Source organism: Mytilus trossulus, chromosome 2, assembly GCF_036588685.1.
Source record: "Mytilus trossulus isolate FHL-02 chromosome 2, PNRI_Mtr1.1.1.hap1, whole genome shotgun sequence".
NCBI lineage: Eukaryota > Metazoa > Mollusca > Bivalvia > Mytilida > Mytilidae > Mytilus > Mytilus trossulus.
Window position 1 is genome coordinate 29,418,655 of NC_086374.1, and position 26,566 is coordinate 29,445,220.

At 32.3% G+C, this 26,566-nt stretch overlaps 1 protein-coding gene across 3 annotated transcripts in view; it reads left to right on the plus strand.

Moving 5' to 3' along the window:
* The window catches only part of LOC134706939 (deleted in malignant brain tumors 1 protein-like), an 80,191-nt gene extending 54,684 nt beyond the window's left edge, over positions 1-25,507 (plus strand). For all 3 annotated transcript variants that reach the window (XM_063566319.1, XM_063566320.1, XM_063566321.1), the window contains 23 exons: positions 1,871-2,043; positions 2,537-2,699; positions 3,660-3,829; positions 5,427-5,586; positions 8,009-8,178; positions 8,877-9,030; positions 9,710-9,882; positions 10,472-10,619; positions 11,022-11,194; positions 11,343-11,556; positions 12,297-12,469; positions 13,265-13,501; positions 13,782-13,950; positions 14,459-14,586; positions 14,836-15,004; positions 15,546-15,658; positions 15,974-16,099; positions 16,732-16,926; positions 17,987-18,229; positions 20,143-20,337; positions 20,823-21,005; positions 24,480-24,654; positions 25,071-25,507. In XM_063566319.1, the coding sequence (XP_063422389.1) occupies positions 1,871-2,043; positions 2,537-2,699; positions 3,660-3,829; positions 5,427-5,586; positions 8,009-8,178; positions 8,877-9,030; positions 9,710-9,882; positions 10,472-10,619; positions 11,022-11,194; positions 11,343-11,556; positions 12,297-12,469; positions 13,265-13,501; positions 13,782-13,950; positions 14,459-14,586; positions 14,836-15,004; positions 15,546-15,658; positions 15,974-16,099; positions 16,732-16,926; positions 17,987-18,229; positions 20,143-20,337; positions 20,823-21,005; positions 24,480-24,654; positions 25,071-25,152 (3,886 nt within the window). In that variant the 3' untranslated portion in view covers positions 25,153-25,507. The remainder of the gene's footprint in view (positions 1-1,870; positions 2,044-2,536; positions 2,700-3,659; positions 3,830-5,426; positions 5,587-8,008; positions 8,179-8,876; positions 9,031-9,709; positions 9,883-10,471; positions 10,620-11,021; positions 11,195-11,342; positions 11,557-12,296; positions 12,470-13,264; positions 13,502-13,781; positions 13,951-14,458; positions 14,587-14,835; positions 15,005-15,545; positions 15,659-15,973; positions 16,100-16,731; positions 16,927-17,986; positions 18,230-20,142; positions 20,338-20,822; positions 21,006-24,479; positions 24,655-25,070) is intronic.
* The last annotated feature ends 1,059 nt before the right edge of the window (positions 25,508-26,566 follow it).

A 26,566-nucleotide genomic window follows, 5' to 3' on the forward strand; every position in this document is an offset into this window, starting at 1 on the left:
ACCCGGGAGTTTTTCTTTACCCGGTGGGTCCCGGGAATTTCTAACATTACCCGTTTCACCCGGATTTCTGACCGGAATTGTTTCCGGTATTTAGAAGTAATACGACCCTGGGTTTTATCGGTCTTTTTCAATGTAACCAAAAGTCAAAATGTAGGACTGTTTACCTGAGCTATGTAACGATATTTTCAACAAGCTACAAGATGAGTTCAGTGACTATCAGTTGACCCAATTAGATGAACTTCCACTTTGCACTTCCCCTGAAACTGACATTGGTACATTTTCGGGAGAAATGTCCAAGTTGCATGACATTTTTCTTAACAAGCCAAGATTTTTTGTTTTGTCAAAAATTGCTAAAACATTACTGGTTTTGCCAAACAGCAATGCAGACAGTGAGAGGGCATTTTCTTTCGTAAAGAAAATAGCTACAAAGTTTAGGGCTGATCTTAATAAGGATACACTGTGTGCTCTTCTTTCTTGTAAAATGAATACACATTTGCATTGCTATGAACTGAAACCAAGTGCAGTTCTTTTAAAGAATGCCAAGTCTGCTACTATGCCTAGATGGAATATAACAATAGTCTGAAATAAACTTGTATACTTGTTCTAACTGTTTCATATACATATTGACTATATAAATTATATGTAAACATATTTTTGTTCTTCAATTGAGCCCGCAAAATGTCGTACGCGTTATGACCTGAGATTTTTTTTCTCAATGCAGGTCATGACCTGACTTTTCATTTTCAGAGGTTGACAGGTATGGTTTAAGCTCACCTGGCCTAAAAGTCTTTTCTCATCACTTGCTGTCCATCATTTGTATTTGTTGTTGTCTGTTGTCGTTAACTTTCACAAAAATTTTCTCTGAAACTACTGTGCCAAATTCAACTGAACTTGGTCACAATCGTATAGAAAATGAGTTTGACCACCCCACCTGCCTACCAACATGGCCATCATGGCTTAAAATAGAACATAGGGGTGCATGGTTTATATCTCTGAAGCTAAAGCATAAGAGTAAATCTGAATGGGGTAAATTGTTCCTTAGATTGATATCAATCTGTCCATGAAATTTTCAGACGAATTAGAAAAACGGTTGTTGGGTTGCTGCCCCCAAATTAGGAATTTTAAGAAAATTTTGTAGCTTTTGGTTATTATCTTGAATATTATTATAGAAGCAATAAACTGTAAAATGCAATAAAGGTCAGCAAAGTAAGATCTTTGTATAAGTCATTATGACCAAAATTGTTAATTGACCCCTTAAGAAGATTTTACCCTTTAAAGTTGTTTTTTTTTTACAATCTTTCGTAAATTTTTGCAATCTTTACAAAAATATTCTCTTCTGAAACTACTTTTACAAATTTAATCAAACTAAGCCACAATCATTATTAGGGTATTTCGTTTAAAAAATGTGTCTGATGACCCTGTCTGTCAACCAACATGGCTTATAATAGAACATAGGTTAAAATGCAGTTTTGGGCTTATATCTATGAAACTAAGGCAAAAGTATAATGGTTGCATTATTTCATGCATCAATCATAAATAAAATATAAGGTGAGTGACACAGGCTCCTTGGAGCCTCTAGTTTTAAAGAGTTATGGTACTTTTAACAGTAATGTTGAAAGCAATAACTATATGTGAAAGGAATCCTTATGAAATTATATGTACAGAACCATTTTACTAGCTTATAAAACGCCTTAAAAATGTTCCATTCTATTCTCACAACATTTTCAATATGTACAAGATGTGACCTCTTGGTCCAGATGTTTTTTTTTAGAAAGTTGTGGCTCTAAAACATGCCAAAAGGAGAAGATAGTGATAAATATGACCAATACAAAGTTTTTTCTTAATGAATTAGTTTTGTCAATTTGATTAGGGATGGTGCAACAGCTGTGCTAAGAGCCAAGTATGGTCAAGGTACTGGTAAAATTATTATGGACAATGTTGTTTGTGTTGGAACAGAAACAAACCTTGGACAATGTACATTTAATGGATTTGGTAATAATAATTGTGGCCACAATGAAGACGCAGGAGTTAGATGTCAACCTAGTAAGTTTTCAAATTATCATTGTCATCTTTTTAGTAAGTTTATCAGCCAAAAGTGAACTTTTCCCATCACATAGCGTCCGTAGCCTGTTGTTGTCAATCATCTTTTTCCATTAACTTTTACAGTAAAAATTTCCTCATGAATTACTGAGCAACCAAACTTAGTCAAGATCATTAATGAGGTATCTTGATTTAAAATTGTATACAACTACTATGCCTGCCAACCAACATGGCCTACAAGATTAAACACAGAAACATAGGGGTGTTTTCAGAGAGTGTCCATGCTTTGTGATCATTCCACATAGACCTAAGTGAGCGACACATGCTCTTTAGACCCTTTAGACCGTTTTATTCTTTATTTTATTTTGATATTTAGGCGCACAAAAGTTTTGTTTAGAAAACCATTGTTTATTAGTTGCTTTTTTGTTATTTTTAAAAATAATGTTTAAAGAAATAGTTTTAAATGTAATAAATATTTTTTGAAAATCTTTAATAGGAGGTCAGGTGACAACTAATTTGAATGTAAGATTAGTTGGTGGTAGGAGTGATAATGAAGGTCGTGTTGAGGTTTTCTACAACAACACATGGGGAACAATCTGTGATGATTATTGGGACCAAAGAGAGGCTCAAGTTATCTGTAGGATGCTGGGAAAACCAAGGTAAGAAAATGCTTCATAGGAGAAGGAATGTAAAGCTTGCTTCTGTTTTACATATTGAATACATTGAAATTTTGCTGCTACAGTTTATTTGGAAGTTATATGTCAAGATATATTTGTCTGTTTCATAGGATTTATATAGGATCCCTTTTGTTTTTTCTCTGTTCTGGTCATATTTTTGGCAAAAATTTATGTTCCTTAGAATATTCTGATGAAAGTTTTACAGAAAGTCCCATTTTACTGAATTCTGATAGATCTTCTAGGTGTTTTATTTTATTTTTGCATAATATTCTATCTACAAAAGAATGGGTTATTCTCTCCTTGCAGAGCTTTTTATTACACACACATTCCTCATAGCATCAAATTTCTAATATGGTTTTAAGAAGGAAATGAGCTTTAAAGGGATATCAGATTAACAGCATCTGTAGATTTCTTGTTATGAATATCCATCCCCAGTAGAACCAAACTTTTTTAAAAAGTATTTTAAGTTTCAGCTACATCAATAGGCATCTTCAATTAATACAGTACTAGCAACATCAATGTTTTTTTATAACCAGAATCAAACAAAAGGAGATCTTGGAAACTATTATTTCAAATCTGCATTGCATTTATAAAAAGCATAACTAACAATGACGTAAGTAAAAAGATAAAAATTTGTGCTGTTTGTCCTTTTGTTTCAATTATTCTCACTTTAGATATTTTGTTCTTTCTAAAAAATTGAGGAAGCAATGAAGATAGATTTTATTAATTAAATATTTTTTGAACATAAGGATCAGTTATCAACTGTTATATGGAGAATTGATTCTGTTGTACAGCAAATCTTCAATGAAGATATGGAGCAGTGTACCAGAGCATTAACTTACTCAATATTTATTAATTAGAGTAATGGAGAAGTGACTTTACTCACTGTTGATTTGATAGAGTTATGGAGTAGAGACTAACTCTCTATTTTTTCTGTTGAAGTTATGGAGCACTTGCCAAAGGAAATGCATTTTATGGAGCAGGGCGTGGACAGATTTGGCTAGATAATGTTAACTGTGTTGGTAATGAGACCAGTATTTCACAATGTGGCAGTCGTGGATGGGGTGTCAATAACTGTGGACATAGTGAGGATGCATCTGTCAGCTGTTCAGGTAAAACATCATATAATGTGCTTCAACTCTTATAGAATAAGACATTTAAGAGTAGGTCTTTTAATTTGAAATCTTTATTGTGGAGTCCAATTGGGTCAAGTAGGATATACGGTACTGTAGTTCCATCGGAAGAAAATAGGAGTAAATTGGTTTAAATTAGAAGTAAATCGGTTTACATGTATATATATATATTTTGACATATTAACAGGTCGACAGGTCGACAGGTTGACAATGAAAAGGTCGACAGGTCGACAGGTTGACAATGAAAAGGTCGACAAGTGTTAAAATCGACAGGTCTACAGCTTGACAATGAAAAGGTTGACAAACGACAAGTTTATAAGTGTTAAGATCGACCGGATAACAGGTCGACAAGTTGACAGATCGACAAGTTAACGCTATTATCAATTGGTCAACGTCTTATTAACCTGTTGACCTGTCAACCTGTTAACTATAATTTGTTTTTACATTTTTAACATTGTCAATCTGTCGACTTGTCAACCTGTCAACCAATTATTTGAACGATAACATTTTTAACATTGTCAACCTGTCGACTTGTCTACTTGTCAACCTGTCAACCTGTCGACTTGTCTACTTGTCAACCTGTCAACCTGTCAACCACTTATTTCAACCATAACATTTTTAACATTGTCAACCTGTCGACTTGTCAACCTGTCAACCACTTATTTCAACGATAACATTTTCAAAGTTGTCAACCTGTCGACTTGTCAACCTGTCTTTCACTCATTAATTTTACTAGAATGAAAAATTCAAACAGTTTTACCTTTATTACCCATGAATACATACGCGTAGGAATTTACGGCAAAAAAGCCGGAACTATAGTACCGTATATCCTACTTGAGCCGTCCAATTAAACTGCCCTTCAAATTTTATTACAGTTAAGAACATTAAATCAGATCTGCTTTAGGTTGGATCTATTTCCAGGAAAGGTAGATCAGGGATACAAATTATATTGTACCATGACTATTCTTTTGGGTATAACTGTGCCGACAGCACTTGCCAAATCATACCCTGTTCTAACCAGAAAACATTGAAAAACATACCCTGTTCTAAACAGAATTATTAAAATCATACTCTGGACTAGACACACTCAGAAAATGTAAACCCTGTTCTACACACACTCAGAAAATGTGTACCCTGTTCTACACACACTTGGAACATGTATACCCTGTTCTAAACCGTCTAAAATAAATGCTGTTCTAGACCCAGGTTCTAGACTGTAACTTTAACAGTTAAATAAGCGATCCTGTACTTTAAAAATACTTTGTTTATAAAAAGACCCTGATCTCACCAGCAGGGCATGAAAAAGCGACCCTGTTCTTACCAGCAAGACATGAAAAAGGGACCCTGTTCTAACCAGCAGGGCATGAAAAAGGGACCCTGTTTTGCGTAACACTCATACCACTAAAAGTATAGGAAGTAACACCCCTGGGAGTTACCCCTTCTTTGTATAACAGAAATAATATTGTATAGGAAATTAAAGGTTTCCTCTCAAGGATGTAAGTTAGAAATGAGACTATAACATTAATAGGTGATAGCTTTAATTCTTCAAAGATTTCACATGCACTGTTTTATACAGGAAGGACAGCAACATCACCAGTCAGACTTGTTGGTGGCACTACTCGCTATGAAGGTCGTGTGGAGGTCTATCACAACAGCCAATGGGGAACAGTGTGTGATGATGGTGCTAATTACCGTATAGCCCAGGTTGTCTGTAAACAGATCTTTGGATATACCAGGTAAGTCATCAGGTATGAAGGTTGTGTGGAGGTCTATCACAACAGCCAATGGGGAACAGTGTGTGACAATGGGGCTAATTACCATATATCCCAGGTTGTCTGTAAACAAATCTTTGGATATACCAGGTATGCCATCAGCTACTGATTGTTTGATGTCCTAGTTAAGATATACCTGACTTATCTTTTAAGATGTATAAGTAAGTCATTGCTTAAAAGAGATCTTTAAAAACACTAAAATTAGCTGGGTGATAAAAGGAATTGTAATCCAAAACCTCACAACAAACATGGGTATAGTAAAAGTGTTGCTATATATATAAACATTTAAAGACTGGGCAAAAGGAACATCAATGTGTCAAGAAAAGAAAATTATCAATAGGAAAATAATAATCATCCCTTTTGTCCCTTTTGTCGAAATTATTTTTGTGAAGAGGTGTAATACTGAAATATATTAATTTAAGAAATGACAGTTATTGCTGTTAATATTTTATTTACTATAAGTAAGTTCCTTTTGGTGAACTTTGGTAGTATTTTTAGAGAATTCTTGATTACTTAATGATAAAATATCATCAAGACAGTGGTAAGTGTTGTTAAATTTAACAATTACATGGAATTTAGATGGGTCTTGACTGAGATACGCCATAAACTCTGATTCATAAGAGTACAGGAACAAGTTTGCTTTATAAGGGGCACAATTGGTGCCCATAGTAATACATACAACCTGTGGATAAACTTCATTGTCAAAGCATACATAAATGTTGTCAAGGAGAAAAAGTACAGCTTTGATCATCTTATCACACCTTCAGTCAATAAATTTACCATAGAGAAAAAGGCTTTTTATAAGTTGCAACAAATACATTTGCTAGGTATGTTTATACTACAAATTTGTCAGTAATAAATTTTTGATTACATCATCACATTTTTTTTCATTTTATTTGTAGAAACTATTTTGAGTAAGATATTATTATGTTATAGCTTCCATGTGTGTGTACAGTTGTAGCTAGTGTTCAATGTCATATCCAGTCATCAGTGTCATAATTCTCATCCTCATATATCACCTCATTTTACACTACTTGTTTAACTAAATATATTAAAAGCATGCTGCGCTAATTTTATCTGAGAGTTCACATTATTTTTGGAGGTAAAAGTTTCAGCAAATTGTCTATCAGTGGCATCCTTAACTTTTTCAGATACCTTTATATTTTGTTTTTGACCAAGGTGTTATTCAGAATTAGGCAAAACCACAAAATCAAATATCCTCAAAAAAGCAAGTTTCCTCAATTATCAAAAGTTTGGTACCTGAATCAATCCACAGTCTATTGAAATTTGTTATACATTTTAGCAGATTATGTCCATCTTAAATGGAATGATAGGAGATGTGGGTGTTCTAAGTCTATAATTATGTTTATATGTCCTATCAGATGGAATTCATTATAATACTACAGTAGTCAGAGTAAACTTCGTGGATATTTTATTTTCAGTGTTGCTTCCAGGTGTTTTCTGAATTTGTTATGTTATATTTGTTGGTTTTTTTTGTCCTTATTGTTGCATTGCATGTATTTTTAGTCCTTAGTATTGGGCACTTAAAAATTTCTGGATTTTCAGCAGTTTAACCTTTCTTTTGTCTTATATTTTTGAATTCATTTCAGTAACTGAAACATGATGGTTAAATTAACTACTTACTTACTTTCAAAAAATAAATCATCAATATAATGTGTTGTTTGATATTTTATAAACCTTCCAGGTTACTACAAAAAAAATGTTTTAAAGAAAAATCCAGAAATATTATTTGAATGCCCAATATAACTGTAAATTCAGAAATATTTGTGATGTTATTATTAATATGGAAAAAGGGTTAATTGAGAAGCCCATCAGTCAATGATCGAACTAGTAGAAGGAAGCAATACCTGAAATCACATTAAAATTTTGTAGTTTTGTTTTAACCATTAATGCATCTATTATCACACACAATGAATTCTGAGTTTACAGTATATAATAGTACTTAGACAGAGCTTCCTATTATTCTTATCCAATGCTTATTTAATCAGAGATTTGAAAGCTATGGTTGTGGACTTTATAATATGAAAGTTGTTGTTAAAAAATTCCCTTGTGAACATGAAGATGATAGATTCCTCAAAAGAATGAATTTAATGTCCATTGTTAACAGTTCACTGTGAGTTAATTTTTTTTTCTCCTAAAAAGAATATATCATTAAATCATTGAATCATTAAATCATTTTTAAATCAGTAAAAAAGAGTTTCAGATATATAATGCTATAGTTTAAAAGAGCTTTATTTAGGTTAAGATTGAGTTTGAATTGACAGAGAAGACATTACTTCAGGAGAAGACTTTAATGGAAAAAGAAAAACAAAGGATAGGGGAGCTTGTATAATTGATATTCAGTAGTCATTATTGTGTATTTTAGACCAACAGTTGCAGTGAAGTCCAGATCATACTTTGGAGCAGGCACAGGACAGATATGGCTCGATGATGTAAAATGTAGTGGAAATGAGTCTTCATTAGATGGGTGTGCAGCTCGATCTTGGGGACAGAGCAATTGTGGTCATGATGAGGATCTTGGGGTTATATGTAGAAGTTAGTATATATATTATTTCTCTGATTCTTCAGCAATTTATCCCTTTCTGCACCTATTGTATAAAAAAATTTAATGAACATGACGTGGTTAATTTTATCTCAGTTCTTCATGGAATAAAATCTGATTATGACGTCAAATTTTCTTGCTTTCCTCTGGATTTCCTATTGTGACGGCATGAAAAAAGGCGACTGTGTCTGATGACAGCACATAGAAAGAACACATCTTTTTGCAGATCATTCGGAAAGAAGGAATAAGTTTGCCTGTGCTGTGTATTGTTTGAAAATTATTAGAGAAACAGATTCCAGCACCTAATCTCATGTAATACGATATTCATCCACTCTGATGTTAAATTTTAAATATTTAAAACGCTCGACGAGCCTCATGTTTTAAATTTGAAAATTTAACTATTTAGAGTGGATAAATATCATATCACACTCAATGTAGTGGTAGAATCTATATATAAAGACCAGATATTTTTTATCTCACCTTTCGCAGAGTGACAATTATACAAAAACATTTCAAATAACCTCCAACAATATTAATATTAATTTTATTGCGTTAATCAGACATTCTAGCTTCAACATAGATTATGTTCTCTGACTTCATGTCTTGGTCCCTCAGATATCATTTATGAACTAATAAAAACATTTGTTATAACATTTGAGACCAAATATTTTAATTTTTTATTCTTTTTCAGCCCAGACCTTTCCTTTGAGACTTGTAAGTCCTGATGGGTCCCCAAACAAAGGCAGAGTGGAGATCCTTGTGAACAGTACATGGGGTACAGTTTGTGACGATATGTTTGATGCTAAAGCTGCCAGCATTGTCTGTGCTATGGCTGGATATAGTAGGTAGGTTGATGTTTTTCTGTGGATTCATACATTTTCATGGATTGAATAAATTGTGCATTTTTGTCGATACTTCATTTCATGGTTTTGCCAAAGTGCATATAAGTCTATGGAAAATTTGTAATCTTGGTCCACCTGTATCCATGAAATCTTTTTCGACATTTATAAATATACAATAAAACATTCTGCTACATTAATTAATATCTTTGTTTGATAAATTCTTCTTTTTCAAATGATACATACTTAAGATAGGAAACTGAGAGAACATGATTTGAATATGAAAATAATGAAGATGTAAATTTAACAACTGACAATTGTGAAAAGACTTCAGTAAATACAATGATTTACAAAAACTAATATGTTTTATTAAGTTTTTATTTTCTACACCATACCTTAATATGATTTGAAGTTATTCACACTTAAGACTTCCAATCTTGTTCACCAGTTATTTTGATCACTTTTACTCATGGAATGGTTGCTTTAGTTTCCACATTATTGTCTGTTGGGACATCATGACATATTTCATAGGTAATGGATGACAGCAATTGTATTGCTATAAATTTTTAATTCAGTCCTTTTTAATATATCACAGATTGAATGACTTTTGCGGATTAAATGTATTTCTGTTTTATATTTTTGAAAAATGTATAAGTTACATTTTGAATATTTGAATTATTTATAGAACTGGTGCTGTTGTTAAGAGTGGTGGCTTCTATGGACAAGGTTCAGGACTAATCTTACTGGATGATGTCAAATGTGAAGGAACAGAGAGCACTATATTCCAGTGTTCATCAAAACCAATAGGATCAAATAACTGCCGTCATCGTGAAGATGTGGGTGTTCAATGTCAGATAGGTAGGTAGGGATTTTAGGAGATATTGGTTATATATACATCAATGTAACAGGCATCCAATGACACAAAAATACCAAACAACATCTAGATATTGTATATGTGTGAAACAACAGTGATTAAGCAAAAGACAGGTATGTATGTTGCAATGAAGACCTGTTGGTGACCTTCTGCTATTGTCTGTTCTATGGTCCTGTTGTTGTCTCTTTGACACATTCCCCATTTCCATTCTTAATTTTATGCAACATATTTATACTGCCACAGTAAAGAGAACAACAACAACAATATTTTTTTTAAGAGAGTTACACAGATAGCTTTATAATTTATCTTCAATGAGGCCCTCATCATAGAAAAAGCATAAACAAAAACGCAACAGATACATGGCATACATGAGGGTAAAAATGAAGTATAAATAAGGCTAATAATTTCAAATGTAGATAAAAAAAAGTCTGATCAATAAAATTTCATATGTAATTATCTAGACAAACTAATCAGCACTGCATTTGTGGAATGAGAAATAAGTTACATTTGATAAAACCAATTCACTCTACTCGCAGTAACCGGTAACTGAAAATCCGTATTTTCTTTTGGCAGAAACATTCCAGGTTCGTTTGACAAATGGCAACAATCTACAGAACGGAAGAGTAGAAGTTTTTTATAATAACACCTGGGGAACTGTTTGTGATGATTATTTTGATGCTAGAGCAGCTCAGGTTGTCTGTAGAATGCTTGGATATCCTTCGTGAGTATCATTTACAATTATTTAACTCTTTCACAATTATTTCTTATTTCTTTTATTGGCTTTTCTTAAATTATAGGAACTTTAAATCATATTTTTATTCTGATAACACTTGTAGATGAATACTGCCATAGGTAAGATGTTAAACTACAACTATAACAATAATACTTTATTTTAAGAGAGTTACACAGTTAGATTTATCGCTAGTCTTTCCTGAGGCCCTCATTATAGAAAAAAATCCTAAACAAAAATGCAAACATATACATGACATGCATTAGTATAAAAGTGTATTATAGATAGCTCTATACTTATGGCAAGCTGTTTTTATATAAAATATAAATATAATTTGAATCAAACCTGAAACCTTTATTTAATGTTATAAACATTTATTAATATTGTTTGTAGTACTGGAGCTCTATCCAAGTCGAGATCTTTCTATGGAAGGGGAACAGGTCAAATCTGGTTAGACAATGTACGATGTAGTGGAAATGAGACTAGTCTATCCCAGTGTCAACATGCTCCAATGGGTGTTACTAACTGTCATCATACAGAAGATGTTGGTGTTATCTGTTCAGGAAGTATGTACTTATTGTCTGTACTGGATTTATGTTCTTATTTTTTTTCCATAGCAAAAAAAAATCCTAAACTACTATTATATAGATAAGAAGAATTTGAAAGTAGAAGTCTCTAAACAGTAACTGTTTAAGTATATGATATATATTGTAGGCATTCAATCCTTAACCACCAGCAGGCCAGGGCAAATCACTGGTGCAGCACCTACTCCAAACCCTAGTCAAGTGTATGTTAGGCTTGTTAATGGACAGGACTCATTCTCAGGAAGAGTAGAAGTGTATGCCTTTGGTTTCTGGGGAACAATTTGTGATGACCAATGGAATGCTCGTGCTGCAGGAGTTGTGTGTGGCATGTTGGGATATCAAACGTAAGATTAACAAATAATTTTAAATGAACACCACAAAATTTAAAAACTCCTTTTTGCATCATAACAAACTTCAGCAACAAGCAATGCTTCTTATAGTGATAGCTACTAAACTGTGGAAAACCTCCATAACTTGATTCTGTCCCATATCTAATTGACATGATAATTGGTGACGTTATACTGGTTTACTGTTTGTTTCTTCTACAATTTAGTGTTTCTTAATAAATTGACCTTTTTGAGAAAAATTCTAGTTGAGAACTAAAAAAAATTAAAAGAATATGAAACTCTATGATATTTGAAAAAAAAAAAAATAATTATCCTTATATAAATATAAATTTAGTTGATCATTTCTCAAAGCCGAGGGTTTTTCTTCAAATGTCAATTGAAAAAATAGAATGAATTTAGTATAAATGCCAATATGACCAAAACCTTAATAAAAATTTTCTTTTTTATAGCAACTCATTGCAGTTATCTATGAAGCTATACAAATAATTTACAACTAGCTGCTACATTGAAATAAAATTTATTTTTGAACCGCATTTATTCTTTATAGATGTTCAAAATCTTCAGTATTATTGCCTTAGAAAGTAAAAGGGTATAATTCAATAGCTATCTTACACAAAATAAATCGAACTTAACTGAAACAGAGATGGAAATGTCTGGAAAAAAAGGAACAAAGATACATTGCTACACTCAGGACTCTTTAACATATCCTGGTTAGTAAGTTCACTTTAACTTTACAGAACAAACGCAGTTGCACGCACAGGAGCATTCTATGGTGAGGGAACAGGACATATTTGGTTGGACAATACAAACTGTACTGGTTCCGAGTCCAGTATAACTCAATGTAGATCCAATGGATGGGGACAACATAACTGTGGACATAATGAAGATGCTGGTGTCGTCTGTTCTCAAGGTAATTGTCTGTCAGACATATTGTATAGAAGTCGGAAGAGATTGTCTGTTCTCAATGTAAATGCCAGACATAGTAGTTGTGTTCTCAAGGTAATTGTTTGTCAGACATAGTAGTGTGGAGAGATTGTTAGTGGGCATCTGTTCTCAAGGTACATGTGAGACATAGTAGTGGGGAGATATTGTCTGTGCTCAAGGTAATTGTCTGTCAAACATAGTGGTTTCATGTCTGTTCTCAACATAATTGTCTGTCAGACATAGTAGTTGGAAGAAATTGTCTGTTCTCTAGGTAATTGTCTGTGAGACAAAGTAGTTGTGTTCTTAAAGTAATTGTCTGTGAGACATAGTGGTTGCATGTCTGTTCTTAAAGTAATTGTTTGTCAGACATAGTGGTTGCATGTCTGTTCTTGAAGTAATTGTTTGTCAGACATAGTGGTTGCATGTCTGTTCTTAAAGTAATTGTTTGTCAGACATAGTGGTTATTGTTTGTTAGACATAGTGGTTGCATGTCTGTTCTTAAAGTAATTGTCTGTGAGACATAGTGGTTGCATGTTTGTTCTTAAAAAAACTGTTTGTCAGACATAGTAGTTGGGAGAGATTGTTGTCCGTTCTCAAGGTAATTGTCTGGCCCAGTTTTGGTCATTTGCTTGATATTTTTACACTAACCAACTAGGCATTCTAATGTTAATCTGCAAGAGCAGTATTTTATGTTATACCTGAAAAGTTATTTATCAATTAGATTAGATGATTTACTTATCTCCTAATATATTTAAAGTTTTTTGTCAATTCTTTTTTTCAGCAACAATTCCAGACAACTGGTTGATGATAACTGATAGTAAAAATAAGTCTATATATAGAATGGATTTAACAACAGGAGGTTACATTACTATTCCACTGATCGGCACTGATAACCCTATTGCTATCGACTATGATCCTCTTAATAGGATTGTTTATTGGACAGATGTAGGCAGCAAACAGATCAGGAAAGCTAACATTGATAATAGACAAGTTTCTACATTGTTACAGCTAGGAAGCAGTGAGTACTTGTTTGAAATATTGACAATAGATAAGTCACTACACTCAATAGCTTATTTAAACACTGTCCAATGTCAAAAGCTGTTATTCTGTGATGTAAACCATGCTGCCAATGTCACTGAATTATATAAATGTTGTCTTATGACAGAACACGGTTTACATTTCCATTTAAAAATTTTAAGTGAAGATATTTTAATTATTTTTTTTTAACAGTTCCTGATAGTTAAATAACCATTTTTGTTTTTCATTCTCAAAATATCATGTAACAAATATTATTACAGGTTCTATCCCTGATGGTATAGCCGTAGACCCAACATCACAGCTGGTGTTTTACACTGATACAGGATATGATGTTATAGTAGCCATGAGAGCTGATGGAAGTGCTAGTAAAGTTGTAGTTAGCCAAGGACTTGACCAACCTAGGGCTATCTGTCTTGATACTTTGAATGGGTATGTAAGAAAATTGAGAATGGAAATGGGAAATATGTCAAAGAGACAATAACCTGATCACAGAGCAAATATCAGATGTAGGCCACCAAGTGGTCCTTAGCTGGCCCCTAAATAATCTGTGCACAAGTTCAGTAAAAATGGACGTCATTCTAAACTCCAAAACATATAAATGAACTAAAATTAAAAAAACACACAAGACTCTCAAAGGCCAGAGGCTCCTGACTTTGGAAAGGTGCAAAAATGCAACAGGGTTAAACATGTTTTTTGAGATCTCAACCCTTCCCTATACCTCTAGGCAATATAGAATAAAGTAACAAACAGCAATACACACAGTAATACTCAGATTAGAAGAAGTCTGAGTTCAATATTAGAATAGGCAACAGAGAAAAGATAAGCAAAATGACAATATTACATGAGTTAACAAAGGACTACTAGCAGTTACTGACATGCCAACTCTAGACCTCGATTTAACTGATTGAAAATCAAGAAATGTATGTTTGTATTACAGTGTGATGTACTGGACAGATTGGGGTTCAAGTCCAAAGATTGAAAAGGCAAATTATGATGGTTCTAATAGACAAATCTTGGTAAATTCATCTCTTGGCTGGCCTAATGGATTAGCCTTGGACACAAGTGGTAAATATCCAGCTATGTAGATAATTTTGAATAAAATAAAGACAGTATCAACTGGTTATTATTTAGGAATCTGTATTGAAGAGAATTATAACAATATTTTAACATGAAAAAGAAGGCAAATTAAAGATACCTAAGGGACATTCAAATTCATAACTTTAAAACAAATGCCATGGCTTCTACACTTTATTTATTAAGAAAATCAAAGAGGAAAGACTTAATGGTATGATGCAAATTCATTGTTTATTCCAGCTGGTAAAATATATTGGATTGATGGGAAAACTTATAAACTGGAATCAGCAAATTTAGATGGAACTGGACGAACGACATTACTTGATGAATCTCGAAAATCTCCCAATCCTCATTACTTTGATCTAGCTAAATACCAAAACACCATTTATTTTACTGACTGGGCTGCCAAGTAAGTACATATTTAACAGATTTTTGTAATTCAATCCATTGATAACTAATTGTAAGATTGAAAAGGTATCTATTGATAAAGAATAAACTGTAAAGTATGTCCAGACAGGATATGTTATCATAGTAACAGTCAAACTATGGATTCATTATTATTCATTGGATACTAATTTAAGTGGTTTCCTTGGTACAGGTGAACCACAACTTCAAATGTTCAACAAAATACATATTGTCTATAGGCTTTGTAAGGCTGAGAGACTGGCAAAACCACAAAATGAAATATGCACGAAAACACTGGTTTTCCTCAATCCATGAAAATTGATACGCACGAAAACAGATGAATCCGCAGTATTCCTTAATTTTGCAATTTTGGGGAAAGATAACTATAAATTGATACATGAACACAATCATTTAATAATACATTAAAGGATTTCAGTAAGAAGTATTGACAACTACATTAAGTTATGTCCTCACCAACAAACTGAAGTATTTCTTACTAGATTTGACTTATTTGTTTGAACTGATTGTATAACCCCTTGTTTTAGGTCAGTGAGGACTATCAGCCTAAACGCTGGTACAACTGCTGGAACAGTTGGTCCACCAACTTTTGGACGATTGAATGGTTTGGCTTTCCATAAAAACGGATATGGCATAACAGGTATATAAAAATCAGATAAGTTAATGTAGATAAAAAACACATTATGAGTCTTTTAGGAAATCTGAATTACACTTTTTTTTAGGCTCTTTGAAATTGACTGGACAATTGGTCCAGCTTCATAACAAAAATAATTGGTCCATTTTATAGGCCTTTAGCGGATGTCTGAAAACTATTGGCATGACAGTTAATATGCCTCCTGCTATTTTATATGAAAGTGAATAGTAACTTTTCCAAACTTTGTATGAATTTATCTCAATTGAAGAATCAGTGTCTTTAAGCTACCTTTAATTTGCTTTACTTTTTATTTAATTTTAGGTCAAAATGGCTGCTCTTCTAATTCTGGCTGTTCCCATTTGTGTTTTCCTGGTCCTTTACAGAGTAAGAAATGTGCTTGCCCACCAGCATTAAGTATTCAACCTGATGGACTTACATGTAGCACAGGTAAGGACATATGATAGAGTGTTTAGCCATTTATTATATGGGTGTTCTTGGGCTGAACTGCATCTCTCTCTTTTTGCTAATCATGATAAAGATATGAAAATTCAATGCTTTAATTATTGACTCAGTTTTTCAAGACTGGGTATAGGTATCAAATCTAGAGGGAGAGGAAGTGAACAGAGAGTGCTGATCACAGTTATACCAACACTTGAAAAATCAGTTCATTGGTTGTTACACTGTGGCAACATCACACATAAGGTATCAGGTAGGGGGATTAAATGGCAAAATAATTCAGTGTGCAGTCCCAGTTATGTTTTTTTTCTTCAATTCATTGTAAAACAGTATTATTGAGAAACAGGGAAACAAATAAACAATAATATGATGAAAAAAAAAACTTAAACTGATTGAACTTGACATTTTACCCCAAAAAATGTACATCTCTTGAAATACTGCTGAAGTGAAAAACAATAAATTCCACCAGTCAAAATGCTTAGGAACAAAACAGAAAAATGCTACAGAAGTACTAGATAAGCAAAAAAAAACTGCATCAAGTAAATTTTCTGAGAAGTATAGTACTGGACATCCATGTTAGGAGTGTATAGAATATGTAACATCTTCTTTTAATTATTTTACAGCTAAATCATGTCCAAGTTTTACACTACCATCAAATGCAATGGTAAATCCAACAACCTGTTCTACTGGACCATCTCCACCAGGGAGCAACTGTACAGTAGTATGTAGAACAGGATACCAGCTTTATGGTCAGCCCAGAGTCACATGTGCTTCAAATGGACAGTGGAGTGGAAATGTAGCATATTATTTCTGTAGAGGTGTGTATTTGGGGGTCATTTTTGACAGACAAAGAAAGGAGAAGAATTAATACATTTATGGCTAACATTTTTAGTAGACATACAGAATTTTCCAATCAACGACTGTTGTTTATTAACTTGTTACCATTCAGGAAATGTTTAACTTTCTAATTCTACCCTCAAAAGTGTTTGCTATATTTTTTGTCTGCTGAATGTAAACAAATAGCAATAAATAATAGTTACATCAGGCTTCAGAACTATGATAATGTAAAGGAATCCCCTGAATTTAACCCTCTTTTATATTTATTGTAGTACTTGTAGTTAAATTTATCTAGCTTAATTTACCTGGCTGCAATATAAGGAGAAATGTTTAAAATAAGAAAAATGAAATGGTATGGGATGCTGTAGATTATTTCTTGAGTATAATCCCCAACATTTTATCCTACTGTAGAATGATGCAAAGTATATAAAACACTTTTTAGTATTTGATACAATTTGATACCTAGATATTATCGTTAAATTCTGAATTCAGCATACTGTGGATTCATTAATATTCGTTGGGATTCCAATTTTCATGGATTTCGGGGGAAAAGGGAAACCACGAATTTAAATGTTCAACGAATTACAAATTTTGAAAAGAAATGTTTGCAGACTTTGCCAAACAAAGAAATTTAATATCAATGAAAATGTAAGTTTTCTGCAATCCACAAAAATTGATACCATGAAAATAAATGAATTCACAGTATACTGACTAGCTGAACTTGTTTTCTTGTTCAAAGATATTGTCCAGCTTCAGTGATTCTGATGTTCTAGCAATTACTCCAGAGTACTGTGTTGTTAATGTTTTACTGATGATTACCACCCTATATCCCCAATTTTATTACCATTCCTTTGTTTGTTTACAGATACCCACGCTCCATTGTTGAGTTGTCCTTCAGATATATCAGCAGTAGCTAGTCAGGGATCACTCAATAACCATTTGTTTGTTTACAGATACCCAGGCTCCATTGTTGAGTTGTCCATCAGATATATCAGCAGTAGCTAGTCAGGAATCACTCATTAACCATTTGTTTGTTTACAGATACCCAGGCTCCATTGTTGAGTTGTCCTTCAGATATATCAGCAGTAGCTAGTCAGGGATCACAGACTGCCACAGTGAAGTGGGATCCACCAAGTGCTGTAGATAACTCTGGTAAACCAGTGCGTGTATCTCAGTCATTACAGTCACCAGTCACATTAGGAGAAGGAACGTACACAGTCAATGTATGGGCATCAGATGTTAATGGACAATCAGCTTCATGTACATTCAAAATCATCATCAAAAGTAAACTATTTATTTTTCTTTCATCAATAATTTAGTCCTGTTTCATATCAAGATGTAGTTTCACAATGCTCATTTCATTGAATGAAAAGTATAGTTTAAAAACTTAAAATTTGATAGGATAACACCATTATTTCCCCCCATATAAATCAATGAACTTCAGACACTTTCCATATGAATCATGTGAATCTAAGAATATTTTTATTTGACTTGTACAATTCCAGCTTAAGGAGGCTTGCGGGTACAAAAAAGTCAGCAAAAAATGAAACATTTGTTTTTTCATTACAAATTTTATTTAAAACACTTTTAGTTATTACTTTATAACATGGTACAAAAATCACACAGAAAATTCGATTTGGTTTGACCATAGCTGCGGAACCGTAGCTCATAGGTCCTTATGTTATTTTTTGAATATTTGCAGGGTCCGCAAATAGTCAAAAAATAACATAAGGACCTATGAGCTACGGTTCCGCAGCTAGTTTGACCACAGATGACTAAAAATGTTGATATCATTGAAAAAACTCCAAATTATCTCCCTTTGGTGCAAAAATGTCATTTTTTGACGTTTGAATTGAAATATCTTTTTTTAACTCATCAGTGACCTATATTTTTAGCTCACCTGGCCTAAAAGGCCAAGTGAGCTTTTCCCATCACTTTACGTCCGGCTTCCGGCGTTAACTTTTACATAAATCTTCTCCTCTGAAACTACTGGGCCAAATTTAACCAAACTTGGCCATACTCATCATTTGGGTATCTAGTTTAAAAAATGTGTGGTGTGACCCCACCAACCAACCAAGATGGCCACCACAGCTAAAAATAGAACATAGGGGTAATTTGCAGTTTTTGGCTTATAACTCAAAAACCAAAGCATTTAGAGCAAATCTGACATGAAGTAAAATTGATTATCAGGTCGAGATCTACCTGCCCTAAAATTTTCAGATGAATCAGACAACCTGTGTTGGGTTGCTGCCCCTGAATTGATAATTTTAAGGAAATTTTGCTGTTTTTGGTTATTATCTTGAATATTATTATAGATAGAGATAAACTGTAAAAAGCAATAATGTTCAGCAAAGTAAGATTAACAAATAAGTCAACATGACTGAAATGGTCAGTTGATCCCTTTAGGAGTTATTGCCCTTTATTGTCAATTTTTAACAATTTTCATAAAATTTGTAAATTTTTACTTACATTTTCCACTGACACTACTGGGCCAAGTTCATTATAGATAGAGATAATTGTAAGCAGCAAGAATGTTCAGTAAAGTAAGATGTACAAACACATCACCATCACCAAAACACAATTTTGTCATGAATCCATCTGCTTACTTTGTTTAATATTCTCATAAACCAAGGTGAGCGACACAGGCTCTTTAGAGCCTCTAGTTTATTGTTGTTTTTGAATTAAATAATTGTAAAATTTAAGCAGTTTCTGTAATTAAGTTCTTTTTTCATTTCGATATTACCAATATTACTCCTATTAGTTCAACAGAAAAAAAGGACATTTACAAAAATATATGCTTCTTTCGGAAGCAGATTGTGAGCTTAAATGAACAGTGACCCAATATTTTTATTAGGTATAAGATAAAGTTTAATCATAGAAAAAAAATAGCAATATTCTATGTTAGAAAAAAAAGTAGATTTTGACCCGCAAGCCCCTTAATAAATGATATTTCTGTTTAGTTTTATAAAAAAGTTATAATGTGATCATGTAATGAAAATGCAAGACGACTCTTAAAAGCACATATCTTAATAAGAAATAAAATGCTTGAATGTGCAAAACAAATATATATACAAAAAATATACAAATAATTGTAGATTACTGTAATTGTAAAGAATTAATCTTACATGGTCTCTATGATAACTAAACTGGTGTAATGAGTTGAAAAAAAACATGTTCAAATATAAAATTTCTTTCAGTTTTGAAATGCCCTCAACTGAAGGCACCAAGTAATGGTATTATAGCCACACCCCTCTGTCCTAACTATTATGGAGCTCAGTGTCAGGTGGGATGTTTACAAGGGTACCAGCTGATTGGTGGTTCAGGAGCTGTCGTCTGCCAAACTGATGCTACAAACAATGCATTCTGGTCACCTAACAATCTGCAGTGTCAAGGTAGTTAGATAATATAAATAGAGTATATGTTGATCAAATATCATTCAACTTGATGGAACAAACATTTTCAATATTGAAATGTAATTTGAATACAAATACAAATCCAAATTATTGTTGAAATTTGAGGAAAATTTCTTAGTATACTCAAATTAAAGCCTGACTTTAATTTGACTTTTAAAATACTGTGATTCTTGATAAACAAACCATTCTGAGACTATTTGATATAGTAAGTCATTGGTTTACGTATTGTACACTAACTGCAGTATCCTTATTTCAATTGACATATTTGGTTTGAAAAGAAGTCTTCTGCTTCTCCTCTTTCAAGCAGGTTGCACTAAAGTGTAAGAGAAATTAAAATGGATAGTTTGGATAAACAATTATAATAGTGCTTCATTTGTAATACAAACAAGTTGGAAATTGTTTAAAGATACTGGTGATCTTAGGAATTGTGATTATTCTGTTATATTTATTGTATTTTTGTATAGCCATGACTTGTCCTGACCCATTAACTCCAGCTAATGGAAAACTCAGTTGTCAAACTCCATATAAAGTAAACACAGTGTGTACCCAGAGCTGTAACCCTGGTTACCAGGCTGCCTATGGTACAGGAAGTAGAATGTGTTCTTCCTCTGGACAGTGGACAGGACAGCTCTTATCATGTATGCCTGGTAAGTAATAAAACTGTAACCTTGGATACCAGGCTGCCTTTGGTACAGGAAGTAGAATGTGTTCTTCCTCTGGACAGTGGACAGGACAGCACTTATCTTGTATGCCTGGTTGTAACATAAATTAGATTTTTTCCTTTGATGTTTTTATGAAATAATTTGCTTAAAAAGTGTGGTGAGGCAAAACCATGGTATATTATATGCAAATTAATGTTGTACCATACTTTGCTAATTAAATATGCAACTCAACTAGAATTCAAAGGGAAAAGGCGGAGCTTCAACCATGGTATAACATATTCATGTTCATGTTATTCCATGGCTTAAGCTCCACCTTTTTTTTTTTTAAATGTATCTGCCTCTGAAATATTTAGGAAACTGTTAAACGTACTAAAAGGTCAAGATCTTCATTTGTTTTCATTTCATAACAAAAAGCAATAAATTATGTGTACCCAAATCTTAAAAAACCTTTTTCAAACTATATAGGATTGTTACGAATTCCCCTAATTTTGGAAACAATTACTAAATGTTTCTTCTTTAAGTTGTGAAAAAAAACGAAATGTGAAACTGTCATTTCCTTTGCGAAGATCCGATTAAATTTCGATTTTAAAAGGAGTACCTATAGAAAAAGGAATAAATATCGGCTACAAATATCTGTGAAAAAAAGATTTTTTTGCGATCAATTAGGGGAACCTACACTATCTACGCTCCTTGGATCCGCTACTGTTTAAGTACAGTGTTTTATCATTAAAATTGTGTTTTAATAATCTAATAATCAAATTAATAAAATAACGGAAGAAAGCAGTTTGTACGAAAACTAGAAATGTATAAATATGCATTTTTCAATGAGATGAAAATTCTGTAAAATATGATTAATTTGTATGATACTTGAAAACAAACAAAAACAATTCTTACCGTCATTAGAATAATTATTTAATCCTTGTCCGACGCTGGAATCCGATACACAGAATATCATACACGAGGCGCAAAAGTGACTTGCGCGAGCTTCCATTTCATTGGATAAAACTGTAACGTGATCAATTTCCAATATTAGTTGAAGGTCTTGAAGCTGTCAATCATTTTATTTATATTACAAATTTTATATACCATGTGTCTTACTCATTAACATATTTAAGCAAACTCATCCTTCGGATTCGTTTGTTTAAATATGTTAACTCGTAATAACCATGGTATATATAGTACTTAGTACATTGTAATAAAACTGTAACCCTGGATACCAGGCTGCCTATGGTACAAGAAATAGAATGTGTTCTTCCTCTGGACAGTGGACAGGACAGCTCTTATCATGTATGCCTGGTAAGTAATAAAACTGTAACCTTGGATACCAGGCTGCCTTTGGTACAGGAAGTAGAATGTGTTCTTCCTCTGGACAGTGGACAGGACAGCACTTATCTTGTATGCCTGGTTGTAACATAAATTAGATTTTTTCCTTTGATGTTTTTATGAAATAATTTGCTTAAAAAGTGTGGTGAGGCAAAACCATGGTATATTATATGCAAATTAATGTTGTACCATACTTTGCTAATTAAATATGCAACTCAACTAGAATTCAAAGGGAAAAGGCGGAGCTTCAACCATGGTATAACATATTCATGTTCATGTTATTCCATGGCTTAAGCTCCACCTTTTTTTTTTTTAAATGTATCTGCCTCTGAAATATTTAGGAAACTGTTAAATGTACTAAAAGGTCAAGATCTTCATTTGTTTTCATTTCATAACAAAAAGCAATAAATTATGTGTACCCAAATCTTAAAAAACCTTTTTCAAACTATATAGGATTGTTACGAATTCCCCTAATTTTGGAAACAATTACTAAATGTTTCTTCTTTAAGTTGTGAAAAAAAACGAAATGTGAAACTGTCATTTCCTTTGCGAAGATCCGATTAAATTTCGATTTTAAAAGGAGTACCTATAGAAAAAGGAATAAATATCGGCTACAAATATCTGTGAAAAAAAGATTTTTTTGCGATCAATTAGGGGAACCTACACTATCTACGCTCCTTGGATCCGCTACTGTTTAAGTACAGTGTTTTATCATTAAAATTGTGTTTTAATAATCTAATAATCAAATTAATAAAATAACGGAAGAAAGCAGTTTGTACGAAAACTAGAAATGTATAAATATGCATTTTTCAATGAGATGAAAATTCTGTAAAATATGATTAATTTGTATGATACTTGAAAACAAACAAAAACAATTCTTACCGTCATTAGAATAATTATTTAATCCTTGTCCGACGCTGGAATCCGATACACAGAATATCATACACGAGGCGCAAAAGTGACTTGCGCAGGCTTCCATTTCATTGGATAAAACTGTAACGTGATCAATTTCCAATATTAGTTGAAGGTCTTGAAGCTGTCAATCATTTTATTTATATTACAAATTTTATATACCATGTGTCTTACTCATTAACATATTTAAACAAACTCATCCTTCGGATTCGTTTGTTTAAATATGTTAACTTGTAATAACCATGGTATATATAGTACTTAGTACATTGTAATAAAACTGTAACCCTGGATACCAGGCTGCCTATGGTACAAGAAATAGAATGTGTTCTTCCTCTGGACAGTGGACAGGACAGCACTTATCTTGTATGCCTGGTTAGTAATCAAATTTGAAAAGGAATGAAAAACATTTTATTGGTGTGGTTGTTTTTCTTCTTCTTTGGTACAACATCTACTGTTAGGCAAAAATATCATGTTTGAACTTTAATGATGTTTTATTTATATCAAGATTTCTTCATAGTATTACCTTAAAAAATAATTTAGTTTTGGACTTTTTGCAAATGTAAGCTGTTGACATCACTAGTCATTTATGCCAATACAGACAATCATTGTTGATACAGGTAAACATTGTTAAATATGAACTCATCTACATAATTTTGGAACCAATAGGGTTACATGCATCATTAGATATTTTATAGGTTCTTCGAAAATTTTCAAGTTGAAGTAATCATAATTAGGTCAGATTTTTATCACTATTGATATACATTTCAGCCTACACTCTAATATAAGTAGCTGTACTTCACAATAGATTTCAAACAGCAATATAATACACAGCTAAGGAAGACAAAACCTCTTTATTATATACTTCCTTTAATTTATCTAAATCCTTTCATATGACATTGATCCAGGATTAGTTATTTTGGTATGGTCCATTTCTATCACACTTAAAACAATTATGCATATTTTTGTCATCACACTGTTACTACATTTTAGATAACTATAACCCTTAAATCAGATTGAGCTTGATTTGCTTAAACTTTAAACTTCAGACAAAGTCCAAGAACTTTCTATATGCCCTCGATGCTAGGCGAAAGTTAAGTGTTATCTTTGTCCTTCTTTCCCTCTTAAAACTATTTTCATATACATTGAAAGCAAGCTTGAGTGGGGGAATTCCTGTCAACATACACATTCTTATTTTATATTTAATTGTTGTATATTTGATTTCAGCCAATGGTAATGGTTATCCTGCTGTGAGTGGACGTCCTCCATTAAATCCAGGAGCACAAGCAGCATCTCCGACATCTAATAATTTGAATGCTGGAGGAATCACGGCCGGTGTAGTTGCTGGAGCTGTAGTTATTGTTCTAATTATAGTGGCTGCTATTATCTTTCTTAAAAGAATGTAAGTTAATTATAATATAAATTTCACAGACATAATATAGCACAGTTCTACCCTTTTTGGCAGAGCAAAAGAAATTTTCTCATTTGTAAATAAGTTAAGACTAAGTTAATTTTGATTATTAAGTATGTTCAGCTTGTAATTTCAAAAAAACAATGTAATTGATATATAATTGTAGAAATAAATACAATGAATGTGACTTTATGATTACATATTTCAAAGATATGAATGGAAAATTACAGATTTCAATTGTATAAATTGAAAAATAAAGTGTCAATTTGTAAGATAAATATGTATGCTAAATATGAAAATAGAACTGTGCAGCTTATAAAGTAGATATGTTCCCATATATAATAATGATTATAAGTTACATATAAAGTGTAAGATAGTAAAATATGCTTTATTATGTTAATTTTTAGGCAATATGGAAGTGGTTCAGGTGGACGAGGCTATGAAATGTCTGGGATGACCAACCCCAATTATAGCTCAACATCATCATGAAAAGACAATTGATTCTTCTTGTAAATAAACATTGAACCATTTCATATAGGCATGATTGAGGGGAATATTTGATGGCAGTGGCTTTTGATAGATGAATTCAAATGGATAGATAAATACATGTGTTATGACTTTGAATGCCAGTGTTTATGGTTTATTATGTTTTAAAGTCAGATGAAATATAAAATACTTTGGTTTTTTACATGTGTAGCAGAATTTAAAGGTGGTTTATGTTACTTCATATGTAATGGTTACTTTTAATTCATTTACCCCGGTATTCATTTATTTTTAGTGGAGAAGTCATTATGCTTTAATTCAAAATTTACATTTTTATACTTTTCACCTTAAAATGAAAACAAAAACATAGCTTTACCATGATATCATTTATTTATTCATAGGGTTTGGTATTAGGTTACGATCAGGATATCTGAATTTTTGTTTGATAACTGTTTTGATGGGAGTAACTGAATTTTTGTTTGGTAACTGAATTTTGTTTAAGTAACTGTTTTGATGAGAGTAACTGATTCATTTTAACGCATTCCATAAACTCATGTCATCATATCGTTAGTTTCATTGACATATCTCATAAAACACCTTTTTTTACTTAAAAGATTATTCCTGCCATTATAATCAAAGAATAGAAATAATTGTTAAAAACGATTTAAATATGATTTTTAAGATTGCATATAATTCAGTTTAATATTTGTGCTATTTTGTTTTTATTATATTCAAGTTTCATATCATGACAAATGTATCACAGATTTCTCTTCAAATTAACACATGTTTAAACATTTATTGGTATTTCCCGGTTTGGCAATCTCATTCTTGTTTAAAAAATTAAAACTAACAATTACAGAAAATGGTAGATTTGATATCTTGTGATTTACATGGACGAGATTCACATTCATGCATTTTCCCTTGCATTTCTGATGTCACAATGCTTATAATACTAGGTCACAGTCGATTTTTCAATGATAAAGTCATTTATGCTGATCGACTTTCTACAATCAGTGTAACTCATTCATAAAAATAAATAGAAATTTAGAAAGAAAAAAATAGAATTTAAGTCAAAATGTTCAAAGGATATTCATAAATTCTTCTAGATTTCTATTTATTTTCACACTGATTTTATTTTATAAACATTTGCATTACAACAATTTTGATTCCATTTAGCTGTGTGATTTTATTCGGTTTTATTTTCTAAATGACACATTTTATATATAACTATGGTAATGTCAATTCTTTCTGAACAATTTTTTAACATACTTTAAACCTGAAAGGTTCATATAAACTTAGACCAGCTGTTTGTTAAAGATGCCCATGATTAAAAACACATAATTCCTTTTCTTTCAATTCTACATAGAAAAACATGAAATGGACCTTTCATTTAGTGTTTTTATACTTTTAATTTTTGAAT